A 14037-nucleotide genomic window follows, 5' to 3' on the forward strand; every position below is an offset into this window, starting at 1 on the left:
GCTCCTTCAGTTCTCTGCCCTGTTTTAGGCCAATAAAATAGGTAACATCCAACAGGTAACATGGAGTAATTTCATACTAGGGAAAAAGAGCACAATAATTTTGGGTTTTGTTTTCACCTTTTAGCCAGCATAAATGGCTAAATTATAGGTCCAAAAACACTTTGATGTCAAATGTTGAACTTTATAAATAAAACCTCCATTTTGTTTTAAATCATGTTAGAAGCTTAAAGGATTACAACACTTAACTAAACTAAAGCGGTTTTGAATAGTTTTAGGAATGCAGTTTCAGATTTGTGTGGGATTCTAATAAATAGGACTTTCAAAACACCTATAAACATACATTACTGTTAAAAATACTTAATTCAGAAATTTTCTTTAAATTTAAAAAAAAATGTTAGAATTGTAAACCTCTTAATTTCCATATAAAATAAAATTACATAAAAATGTATTCCAAAATAAAACAGACATATGGTAAATGATAGATAATCCTACTATCCAAAATAGTGACTATCTGTCTGAAAAGCATAACATTTAGAATTCTAAAAATGTGGAATTTTTCCAAAATGTCACCAAATTTCAATTTTTTTCATAAGTAAATGTGAAACATATCAATCGAAATTTCCCACTTATATCTTAAATTCACTTGGTCAAGTTAAAGCATTCAAGAGTTATTACTGCATACAGTAACACATGGTAGATTTTAAAAAAATCGGTCTAGGTCCTTAAGGTGAAAATGAGTTTGGTCCTTAAGGGGTTACATATACACTGGTTTTCATTCATGTCAACCTACACGTTAGAATAACTCACCTTTACCTACATACCCTCAATATTGCTATTTTTTTTAAAAAACAAAAAATATTTGTGAGCATAATAGACCATATTTGATCTGAACAGTAATGACACTTCACCACAAGACTTGTGGTCCCGCTTTCAACATATTTCTTGTCAGATTCACATACAAGATCAAGATGGTTTTATTACATCTAGGACCCCCCTGAGGTTTGACAACCTAGTTTTTAAAGTACAGATGTGATTAAGTGACTTTCTGTCAGGAAATGGCATATTCTTGTGAACATGTACCATTTGCCTCAATTTTAGTGACACTTCCTATATATCACCATGAGTCACTTGTAATCATGAATACCTATCACAGCCTTGATATGCCCCAAAGTGACAGATTCATGTATTATTATAAGGTAATATAAAGAGTGCATACTAGTCTGCTAGATTATGCTGTATAAGTGGATAAAAATTATGAACGTCTTTGTTATAGTATGTCTAGGGTTTAGGGTTTCAATTAGCACTACCAAAATCAACAAAGAAACACCAAACTACGGAAAAATCTTTAGTATGCAGGTCTACAACTTGGCACACTTGTTTTCTTTCTTTATGTAGACATTTTTGGCAGCATATACAGAATTTTGTTTTGAATATGTTTTTGATGGAAATCCAAATACTATAGCAAAAAAGTTGAAAAAAGACTTTGGTCCATCAAGTATAGCCTATAAAAATCCTAGTGTGGATTCAGAGGAAGGCAAAAAACCAATCAGAACTGATAAAAATTGGAAAAATTTGTTACCAAACATAAACTATTGACCAAGTTTTTGGTCCCCTTAGCCATTAATATTGTTTCTCTCTAGAAAAGGTATCAGCATTTACAACATCTTGTTGAGAATGTTTTTTTTTACCTTATTTTTATTAATTAATAACTAGAAAATATGCATCAATGCTTAGAAATACATAAAAGGTCATGATTACACATACAATATGACAAAAAAAATCTCCAGTGCAAGACCAACTAAGACCCTCCCTCTCTATCACCCCAACCCTAATTTTGAGAAAATGAGAAAACAAATAAAGAAGAAAAAGCACAATCTCATATTTGTGCATATTTCCCAAATATGTATGTTTCAAATGAACTCTTAGTATGTACTGGTTACTAAATTTTATCTAGATTTCTTTGTTCGGAACCCTAGAAGACATTTGATATTTTGCAAGTATTCTTCAACAAAATAGTTTCTTCTCATTCCAGTGTTCATGCATTAGAAATGTTACGAGAACGAGCTCATATTCTTGATTTAAAGTAAATCTACTAAGGTGGTTCGGTACTTAAGGACACCCAACTTACAGACAACCCCTTTACTTTAGTGCCAGACTGCAATGATCAGCTCTCAGGTGTCTGGAACTACAATGGTCACTTGGGCAAAAGAAAAATGTGTCTGGAACTACAGTTATAAAATATACAATTTCAAGTTACATACAAATTCAACTTAAGAACAAACCTATGGAACCTATCTTTTATGTAACCCGGGGACTGTCTGTATCAAAATCAAGCATGATAAACTAGGGGCACCTACTAAAAGACCCAGGCACAGTGACAATGGTAATCTTTTCATATTCTTTAACTATGACTTGCTTCCTCCTAAAAAAAACTTTAATGATGTTAATGAGAGCTACTCTACCCTCTGTAACGTATCTTTACAGATTGTTACACTGTCTCACGCCCCCTGCTATGCATTGCACGGGAAGTGCTCACTGCATGATTGGTGAGGGAGCAGGGAGGGAGGTTGAGACAGTGTAACAGGCCTGTAAAGCTGAATCAAGGAGTTGTCTAGGGTAGCCCCTAGGGATTATAAACATAATTGTAAAAGCTGAATTTAGAAGGATGGATAACAAACATAAGACGATGAAAAAACGAAGGTATTCCAGCACTCGATTTCTTCTTTAAAAATACATAATTTTTATTATGTAAATGTTAAAAATTGCAATGTCACATCTTTACATAACATCAAAGAGGATCTACGCGTTTCGGGCTAGTATGCTTACGTCCTTATTCATGATCTGAAAATCACTGTGATCTGCCATCTTAAAAAGGAAAATGACCAGGTGAATTAGCTTGTAATTAGTTAACCCTTACGTGTTAGCAGCGAAAGTGCTTTCTACAATACAAACACTATTAGTCAAAGTGTATAATTATACATTAGAACAAATTCATTGTATATACATATATGCTATTTGCAAGCAAAGTATTAATACATCACGAAAAAATGGATGCATTTCAATACATAGCTACGAGTTACATTATAAGTCACATGATTGGAGGATTACTCTACAACGTTTGGATGATCTACATAGATATTGCTTATAGTACAAGTATTCTAACAATTTTCAACACCCAATATCCACTTTGTTGTGCGGATCTATCGGCATATTTGCCATTTGATGCTAGACTATGTAGCTATACGTAACAGCATGAGTCACATGGCCGGAGCATTGCTCCACAATATTAAAGCGAAAGACTCAGGTTTTATATCCCATCGTGAATGTTTTAACAATTTTCAATATAAATACAAGGTATCTGTTTTATTGTTTAGACCTGCCGGCATTCAAATGTGTTTAATGCTAGAATCCAAAACATCTCGCGATTGCGGAGTTTGTGTGTTCTATTCTACCATTAAACACTCGAATGCCGGCAGGTCTAAACAATAAAACAGATACCTTGTATTTATATTATATTGTATTATTCTCCTCTGACCTCTGGCATCAACAGGGCATTTCCGCCCACAGAACTGCCGCTCACTGGATGTTTTTTTTTTCGGACCATTCTCTGTAAACCCTAGAGATGGTTGTGCGTGAAAATCCCAGTAGATCAGCAGTTTCTGAAATCCTCAGACCAGCCCTTCTGGCACCAACAACCATGCCACGTTCAAAGGCACTCAAATCACCTTTCTTCCCCATACTGATGCTCGGTTTGAACTGCAGGAGATTGTCTTGACCATGTCTACATGCCTAAATGCACTGAGTTGCTGCCATGTGATTGGCTGATTAGAAATTAAGTGTTAACGAGCAGTTGGACAGGTGTACCTAATAAGTGGCCGGTGAGTGTAGACTCCAGACTGTCATGGTTACAGATGGTCGCTCCATGATGAAGTAACAGGTTGTAGCAATCTGAGCCAATATATGGGCCAATATACTATTATGGCAGTTTGCGCCAAAGTAGTTCATGACTAATGAAATATGTGTTTGATTAATAATTGAAAGCATTTAGTCGTTAGAAAGCAGTGAATAATAGTGAATATATTATTTTGTATTTATGGTGCAATGAGTTTTAATTGACATCTTTATTAAACTTGACTTTTATGTGTGTGTTATAATAGATGCCTATTATAGATACATATTATTGGTTTTATACCTAGTAATATGAAAAATACAGTACTTATTATATTGTCGCAGTATAAATAGTACATTTAACCCAAAAGTAAAGATAAGCAAAATTCTAAGAATTTCTGGTTGATTTCAATCTTTTTAAGCAGAAAATATCCCAAAAGGAAAATTTTCACATTTGGGAATTTCTTATATATTTGTGCATTTGGCTGCCCGTGCTTAAATTACCTGAGGCCTCTTCTTTCACACAATGACACAGCATAAAGTATTTATGATATTTGGAATATTTGACTGAAAATGTTATTGTTATTTTTGAACTGTTATTGTAAATCTAATGGTATAACGTCATCAAGAACTCAAGGAGATGGGTAAAGCTAATTGCATGCCATTTGCAAGCAGCTGCCCACTTAGAGTGTTATTATGTTGCAGGAAATTGTATAATACATTGGCAGTGAAGTGTGTACATTACATGTTCTGTCTGATTGCCACTTACTGAAAATTATAAATTGAAGCGCTGCTATGTTTCATAACCTTTAGTCTGTTTGTTCTCTTTCAGAAAGCTGACCTGGCTGTGGCTCCACTTACAATCACCCACATCCGAGAGAAAGTAATAGATTTCTCAAAACCATTCATGACTTTGGGAATTAGCATACTGTATCGGAAAGCCAATGGGACAAATCCTAGTGTCTTCTCTTTTTTGAATCCTCTATCCCCTGACATCTGGATGTACATCTTACTTGCTTACCTTGGTGTAAGCTGTGTCCTGTTTGTCATAGCAAGGTAAGAGTCAGGAAAACACTTATATACATTGTAATGGAATAATGGCTAAAAAAACACATTGGGGGGGATTTACTAATTGTGCCACAAGGACGACTGTCGGCATCAGAGATCAGTCTACGCAAAGCACAGCCCGATGTATTAAAGTGGTGCACGGCTATTAGTGATTACAAATGTTATTTTTAATATCACTAAATGAGAGATATCGGATCGATGGGATTAACCCACCAATAAAAAATTTTCAGACTTCTGGTCTAATTTTTCACATTTATCAAGACTTCTGTTACTTGTCCGACAAAGGGGATGTGGCCCATACAAAATACACATAAATGTGGAGGATAATGTGAAAACATTAGGCCACGGCCACTTGCGCCAAAAAATACAGAGGTGTCGGGATAGTCGGAAACATCTGTTCTTTCTGGCGCAGACTCATTATAAATGATCCGCAACAGTTCTGCGCCAAAAAAACATTAAAATACCGGCATTTTTTGGGCACAGATGCGATAATACATGTGCCCCATTATTGTCCTTGTCAATACAAATGTTATTTTTAATATCACTAAATGAGAGATATCGGATCGATGGGATTAACTCACCAATAAAAATTTTCAGACTTCTGGTCTAATTTTTCACATTTATCAAGACTTCTGTTACTTGTCCGACTAAGGGGATGTGGTCCATGTAAAGGGGGTGCGGTTTCCCAAAAGGGAACATGGTCATGTGGATAAAAATAGCTGTTTGGAATAAACTCTTCTTCACTTTTACCTGCTTGGATTTGGAGTGCTGCTTTTAGTATAATAATTATATATATATATATATATATATATATATATATATATATATATATATATAGATAGATAGATAGATAGATATAGATATATATATATAAAGCTGAGTGTGTGTATGTGTAAGGAATCTGCCATGTCCCGTTTACAATTACCATATTTTGCACAGCCACTCTCAGAGAATGTCATAGACTAGGTTTTGAGCATTTTCCAAAATATACATATTAACCACCATATACAGGAGCCATAGTCTGCTGCTGGCTGCTGTGGTTGTTAGACGCTGAGCCATGACTTTTTGCTATTTTGCCACAGGTCATTAATATGAGCTCTGAGCTTTGATTGGTTACTATAGGCAATGAGTATAAGACAGCTTATGTGTAAAGTTATATGGATAGGGATACAGAGATAGGGGGAGATTTATCAGAAATGTCTGAAGTTAAACTGTTACCCTTGGAAACCAATCAGGGATCAACTGTAATTTTATAAACAGCTGTGGGAAAATGAAGCTATGATTGGTGGCCCTGGACAACTAAAACAGTTCTGCTCTCAGACACTTTTAATAAATCTCCCCATAAAATGCCAGTCAGAAACAGTCACAGTCAGAGACAGTCAGAGACAGACAGACACAGAAACAGTCAGAGACAGAGACAATAGGAGACATTCAGAGACAATCAGAGACAGTCAGATAAAACCAAAAGTCAGAGATAGACAGATATAGTCAGAGACACTCAGAGACAGAAACTGTTAGAGAAAATCTGAAACAGAGACAGTCGGAAACAGAAACAGTCAAAGACAGTCAGAGACGGAGGCAGTCAGAGGAAACTGGAGTCAGAGATAGTGAGAGATAGAGATAGTGAGAGATAGAGATAGTGAGAGATAGAGATAGAGATCGTCAGACATAGAGATTGTCAGAGATAGTCAGAGATAGACAGATATAGAGAGTCAGACAGAGTCAGATACAGACAAATGCAGTTGGAGACAGACAGAGACACTGAGACAGAAACTGTTAGAGAAAGTCAGAAACAGACACAGTAAGAGACAAAAGACAGTCAGAGAAAACCATAATCAGAGACAGACAAGTGATAGTCAGAGACAAGCAAGAGAGAGTTAGAGACAGACAGAGATAATCAGAGAGAGTCAGATGGTCACAGAGACAGTAGGGGGCAGAGATAGTCAGAGACAAAGGCAGAGAAACAGTCAGAAAGAGGAAGAGACAGTCAGAGAGAGGTATATACAAAATATTTTTTGTTAACCCATTCTATTTTGGTAGCTAAGAGCAAATGTGTGGATATATGCAAATATGTATTTTTTATGCAGAAGGGGAACCTAATCAGAAACCTGCTATGAGGCTTCCTCTAGTTACACCCTTGATTAACACCAACCACCGTAATCACAGGCGGAGTCAGTTAGCACCAAGCTCCTACTGCAATCAGGTTGAGCACATCCAAGCTCTGTAATATAACTATATATATATCATGATACACAATATACTGGACATTACAAAATACAGTTTTGTTGTGGTGTGATTAACTATTAAACTACATCTTGATCAAGTTTGCATATACAGCCTTTTGATAAATCTGCATCAGCCTGTCCAGTAGTTCAGAAGGTTCTTTCCATCAAAATGTTTGATGCACTTAGATCAATCCACTTAACAAAAATGTTTTTATAAAAATAAAATGTAGAATGGTAGAGGAGGGCAACTTTTTTATAAGGAATGTTTGTTTTTTCTATTGAACAATAAAACAACCTTCTGCTTTTATTGGAGGAGAAGATCAACTCTGGTTGTCTTGTCATGCAGGCATTACTGGCAACAGGCACACATATGTGAACTCACAATAAAAGCAAAGTACTCGTCTCTGGAAAATATGTATCCTCAAGCAAAAACATTTTTATTTTAAATGCAGAGCAAGTAAAAAGTACCAGCAATGTATTTCTAAGCTCTCTAGTAAATAATAAAATCCTTCACTAGAGGAGCAGGTGTTCAACTCAAGACTTAGTGGCTTGCATTAATTTATTATTGTGCATCCTGTACTTGAATATTATAAACAAGAGTTCTTTCCCTACATTCAAGCCAAACCACTTGAATCCCTAATCTCCTTTTTCTACAATACCTACACCTTCCTGCTTACTCTGATCTTATCTATAATGGATTTGTAGCTGGTCTGATCTCTAATCCATATTTATGGAATACACATAAATCCAGGGCATGCAGCACACTAGATGCCCGTAAGGCGAGGCTGGTGTTTCAGAATGGATAGCACCAGATTTTCTATATTAAGGGATAGAGAATGGCCTTTTCAATCACCACCTTTCTGCTTTCAGAGCTGCCTTTTTAAGAAAGTAGAATCTTTGGCTTGATTTATTAACCATACTAAGCACTTCCTTCAACATGTGTAGCATTCATAAGTAAATCTGGATAAAAATGAATGAAGATGCATTAGCCAGTACAAGATACTTGGACATAAAATAAATTACAATTACCATGAATTTACCTTCTGTATAGTTATGTAGTACAACTTACTATTATTCTTCAAGGAGTATTTAGATGTTTGATACCATATTTGAAATTATTATGGTATAATAAAACATTGATTATTTTAAGTATTTTTTAATTTGGGGCTTCAATGTCATCTTTTCCATTAGATACTGTATTGTACTAGACATCATATGATATATAATAAATATATATATATATATATACACATATCATTCCAAAATAACATATACAAAGAACATGGATGGGCATAACCAGAATAAACAGTCCCTTCTAAAAAAGCCAATTTGATTTTTTTGTTCTGCAAATCTTATAAATGGTGCTATACTTCTGGGGTGATTTAGAAGCTGTCCACTCACTTAAATGTATAAGTAAGGTGGGCAATATGGAAAAAATAATAAAAGCCCAATTAATACTTTGGTGTTCCCCATCAATCTTTTTTGCATGACTGAAGTACCAAGGACTGCCATTAGGTATCAGAGCTTTGCTACAAACCAGTGACTTCAGTGCAAAGTGATCAGACAGAGGTAGAAGTGGCATATAGCAAGTAACAAATGCTGAACTGCCACTCTGGGTACATAACCAATGACAATTTCTCCCAGCCATGACTTATTGCTGCTGAATCCACAATCTGATGTCTTTACATTTCCACTCTGTGCCCCTAAAAATTTAACAGTCATCATCCCATAGTTATCATCTGCATCTAAATCATATATACTCCTTACAACACTACTAACTGTGCTGTTCCCCCTGCATATATCATATGGGATACACCACTCACACTATAACTGAACATGCTGCTCCCTCCTGCAAATATACGGTGGGTTGCAAAAATGTTTAAATACCGGCATCGGGAGTCGCGGGATGTGAGGGGTAATTTACCGCCGACATCCCCAGGTAACACCCGCGGTCAGAGTGGGTTCCGATCACAAGTGTTTAACCCATAAAATGCTGCAGTCAGCACGACCATGGCATTTAAATTGTCTTTGGGGGGTCTTTCCACCACAATCGGCCACCCCACGCCATTTTATCATTGCTATGGCAGCCCTGGGGTCCGATTGGGATCCTAGGGTTGCCTGTAGGCAGTGCCATTAATATGGCGTCAGTGACGTCATCCTAAAGGCACAGTGTCAGCCTATGCGTGTGCATAGGCTGACACAGCTAATACCATGAAATACATCAGTATTGAAGAGTATTATTATGAACAAGCAATCAGATGATTGCTTGTTCATGTCCCATGGTGGAAGCAATAAAAAAGTAAAAAACAGTTATTCAATAAAAAAATACACTAATAAATCAGTAAAAATGCCCATAATCCCCAAAACATATAAAGAGACATATAATGCACAAAAAAGTCTAAATCATAAAACAAACCCCGCAAATATAGTGGGGCAGTCAGACAAAGCCTTCGTTTGACCTCAGGGTTGATGTGGAGATGATAGACACTCCCATACTTGGCAGGGGCGATCGATGGGTAGAGAGGGTGCTGCGGTCATGTTTTGTCATGTGGAGCCTAAAGGGTTAAACAGCCTTGAGCGCGACTATCATGACTGCAGCAGTAAGTGCAGAGGCTCGGCTTTCATATACAGCCGGCCTCCTGCACGGATCGCACAGGCTCTGCTTCTGAGCCTGTCCCAATCCCCTTAATTTTAGGAAATGTCTTGGAGGCCGAAACTGAAGCTCACCACAATGTTCCCCAATGTCATGGTGGCTTAATGGATTAAAGGTAATAAAGATAAAATAAAAATAAAGCGATAGGTCAGCTGTGTTATGTAGATATACAGCGCTAGGCTCCATGAAATATTTTTCCTATGGGCCCTAGTCATTGTAGTCCAAAGTTGTACAGCATTGTTAAATCCATAAATGGATGGAGAACTGCAAACATAGGAAGAAATGGCTGTCCGCCTAAACTGAGAGCCCAAGTAAGAGGAGCACTAACTAACGAAGCAGCCAAGAAGGTGTGGGCCACTTGAGGTGAGCTGTAGAGTTCCACAGCCCAAGTGGTAGGATCTGTCAACAGGAAAACTATTCATCTTTTGCTGAGTTAGAGCTGTTTTGCAAAAACAGATTTACTGCTCTTATTGCAGCTTGAGTTATACCTGTAAAGTATTGACTGACGGTGGATAAATACATATGCATGACACAATTTTCAGTTTTTTTTTAAATCTACAAAAGCACTTTACAAATACTTTATCACATAAAATATCAATACATTATATCTGAGTTTCTGGGTGTAACATTTAAAAATGAGGAAAAGTTCAAGTGGGGTGAATACTTTTTTAACCCACTGTGGTCTGTGGTCAGAGATATGTTATTTTTATTCATAGGTATTGTTGAACGCACCTGAACCAGCCAGAAGTTCAGCTCACCCAGCTCACCCAGCTCACCAATCACGAGTACTAACTCTTTAAATGTCACCAGCAAAGGAACTGCCATTTTCTCTAGGACTTGAATGGGTCCGCTCATCCCTACTCAGAAGGCAAGAATGGTTTGGGGACTTTTTAAAGGGAATCTTTTTAGATTCCTATCTATTTCTCTTTTTTGGTTGTTATGAAATATCTCAAGGTACTTTTTTATTTTACAGACAGCTACCTTACATAGAGAACCTTCTCATTCGGCTGGTTATAACTTTACTATTTATGACCTTGTCTTAGCATAGCATTATCAATATTGGATTGGCGGTATTTTCCTTAAGTAAGCAAGGGACAGGTTGAAGAATCAGTTGCTTCTGTGTTGCTGTGGCCTCTGGCAGCTGTCTCTGCAGCTATGCCTATCATTGTAAGTAAATATGGGCTGCAGCTGAAGTGGTAGCTTCTGGCTGCTAATGGGGACAAAAAGCCAACTGCACTCATTTTTACCTTGGACCAAGCAACTAATTAGTGCAGAGCTGGTCATGGCCTTTTCTTTTAAAGATAACTTGTCTGTGTAGGTAGGCAGCTGCAAGAAGTGCACCACTTCACTTAAACTGCATCAGATTTCCGGCCACATGAGGTGCACTTTGAGGTACTGATACATGTTTGGAGGTGCAAACCCAGCTTTAAAAAAATGCTATGTATCTTTTCTTATGAATGATGTTACTAAATCTTACTATGGGAGCTTCTATGCAGACTCAACTGCATCTCATTTCATTTTTGCCTGATTAAATAGCTATAAGACAAGTTAAATCAGGGCATATACTTGTGAGGAAAGGCACATTTGTGCTAAGAGGTCCCAAAGCTGTGTCTCTGTAAACGGTCTATAGAAGATTAGCCTATTGTCATAGAGAAACACTAGTCTGAAGTAGGCACCAGGGGGTACTAGATGTTATTATTGTAGGTCAATGCCACTTGAAGACAACTAAAGGGCTATTAAATTGCATGCAAGAGGATAGACTTCATACTTGCTTATAATTGAGACTCTCAGGCTCATGGCTGTACTTCTGCATGGAAGGCATTTAATCCCTTAAGAGCACAACACATTAGACCCAAATGACTGCTTGCTATTTGCATTCACAGCTTGTAGGACACAGTCCCTGGAGATATAACTCCTTATTTCAACTTGTTAGCAACTGAATATTTAGTGGTCTTTCCTCAGAGGATTCTGTCCCAAATGACAGCTTAAAATGCACAATTTTACTTTCAAAAGTGGCAGATATGCAGAGTGTTTTCACAGCGAGGGAAACTACATATTAATATATCAACATTTACACTGGGTATTTCTCAGCCAGTAACAGGAAAAAAAAATCACCTTCTGACATAAATTCTGAATAAAAGTGATAAATCCCCATAGACTTCCTTATATCTGCTAGGAGAAGAGGAGAAAAAATCATTAATGCTCAGAACCTGCTATACATCCACACGTACTGTGCACCAGCAAACATTCAATAGTCCCCACTGTCCTATCAATGCTATGCATCTGATTGTACTGGATGAGCCTTTATCGTTAACCCATTAACCCAAATCTTTCCTATCATCTCATGTATGACTTATATGCCCACCAAAATAAGCTCACATGATTCCATCCCAGGAGATACCCTAACTGGCTGAGAGTAAAAGAGACTAAATTAATAATTCTGTGTCTTTATGTCCTATTTACCCCCTGTTTCTTTATATTCCAAATGTGCCAGGAACAGTGGAGTGTCTCCTTTAAAAGGATGCAAAGAGCTTCTGGACTTAATGGAGGTAGTAGAAAGTACTCTTAAACATGCTTAATGAAGCCTTGTTGAGCCTTTGGAATACATAGGAAAAGATGTAAAAACAAAACCTGTAGGCTACCACATTTAGAATTGTTTTCCCAGCTTTCCTGTACACTGAGCAAATATAAAAGGGTACCACCAGGAATTACAATTTGTACCATAGACATAGATAATAAGCCCTTATATGTTCCTATACATGTAAAAATCATTTTTTGTCAAATTTTGTCATTTTTTACAACATAGGAACACTTAAAGGAAACACCAGGAACCTCATTTTCACTAAAGAAAGGTTACAGAAGCCCATCACACCTGCAGTGAACATCTGCCTTTCTGCTTTCTCTAAGAATTTCCATTACAATATAATTGTGTTTTTATAAATTACCTTGCACTCTGACATAATGTTCTGTGAAGTCCCAAGGGTTGGACTGGTTTGGATGCATTTCAAAAAAACAACATGTGACTTGTCTGTGTTACTCACTCCTCAGATCTTAGCCCCCACATTTGCGCTCCTGTACGACTCCTCTCTCTCCCACTAATGTCAGCTCACCAGGCTGTGAGCTCTGTGAAAGAACAGGAGGAGATGTACATGAGCACAAAGGTGGGGGCTGAGAGATGAGCAGTCTGGAGCACAGACAAGCCATTTGTTGCTCTTTGAAATGCATCCAAACCAAAGCCCAACTCCTGGGACTACACAGAGGATTTTGTCAGGGTGCAAGGTAAATTATAAAAACACAATGGTATTGTAATACAAATGATTCGAGAAGGCAGAAAGGCATATTTTCACTGCAAGTGTAATGGGCTTCTGCAATCTGTCTTTAGTGAAAAGGAGGTCCCTGGTGACAGGTTCCCTTTAACATGCCGAATGTTATTGATATACCGCATTAGTTGAATAGGAAGTATAAGGAAGGAATAATTATAAATATTTAGTGCTGTACTATAGAAGATGATTGTGTCATGTTGTCAGATAGTTAATTGCAGATATTGTATAACAATTTTATTATTATGCGCGTCCAGAAATAAAGTGCATTGAAAAATGAAAGCGCTTCTCTCAATTAGCTGAGAGATATGCAGTATATCAATTGGATTGAGAATTTATACAATCCAACAAGCAAAAGATTCCGACCTCTCCCTAGAGATGTCATTTGTTCATGAATAACCATTATTCATTCATACTTTCTCACTCCCAGTTCTCTGAACATTATTTCCTGGTGTCAGGGCAAAAAAAAAAAAAAAGGCAGAGGGGAAAAAGTAGTGTGTTAAATAAGAAATCATATTTCTACTTAGACCTACCATGAGATGGAAGGAGCCTGAGGGTGATTGTCAAACAGCCATGACTTCTAATATACAACTTGCATGGGTAGAAGGATTGAACGTGGAGTAAATGTCACTTCATTATGTCTCCAGTCTGGTTTTAATGGGTTTTACAAGCTTTCTTTCACTGTGCTTAAGTTACTGCGTTTCAGCTTTTAGAATATTCTCCTTGATTTGATTTTGACGGTTGATTCTCACGGTTCTGAGACCGGTTGTATGGATCCCGACTTCCCTTTGATCTATTTGTGCTCAGCCACTTCGTCCCTTTAGTAAAGGAAAAGCTCTGAAAATGAAATAGCTCTGCAGACTTCTCTGGCTAATTGATTTTA

At 37.1% G+C, this 14037-nt stretch overlaps 1 protein-coding gene across 1 annotated transcript in view; it reads left to right on the plus strand.

Moving 5' to 3' along the window:
- GRIK3 (glutamate ionotropic receptor kainate type subunit 3) overlaps window positions 1-14037 on the plus strand; it is a 337694-nt gene that overhangs the window by 288902 nt on the left and 34755 nt on the right. The window contains exon 11 of the mRNA XM_072136786.1: window positions 4721-4944. Coding sequence (XP_071992887.1) covers window positions 4721-4944 — 224 coding nt within the window. The remainder of the gene's footprint in view (window positions 1-4720; window positions 4945-14037) is intronic.

Source organism: Engystomops pustulosus, chromosome 2 (genome assembly GCF_040894005.1).
Source record: "Engystomops pustulosus chromosome 2, aEngPut4.maternal, whole genome shotgun sequence".
NCBI classification, from domain to species: domain Eukaryota; kingdom Metazoa; phylum Chordata; class Amphibia; order Anura; family Leptodactylidae; genus Engystomops; species Engystomops pustulosus.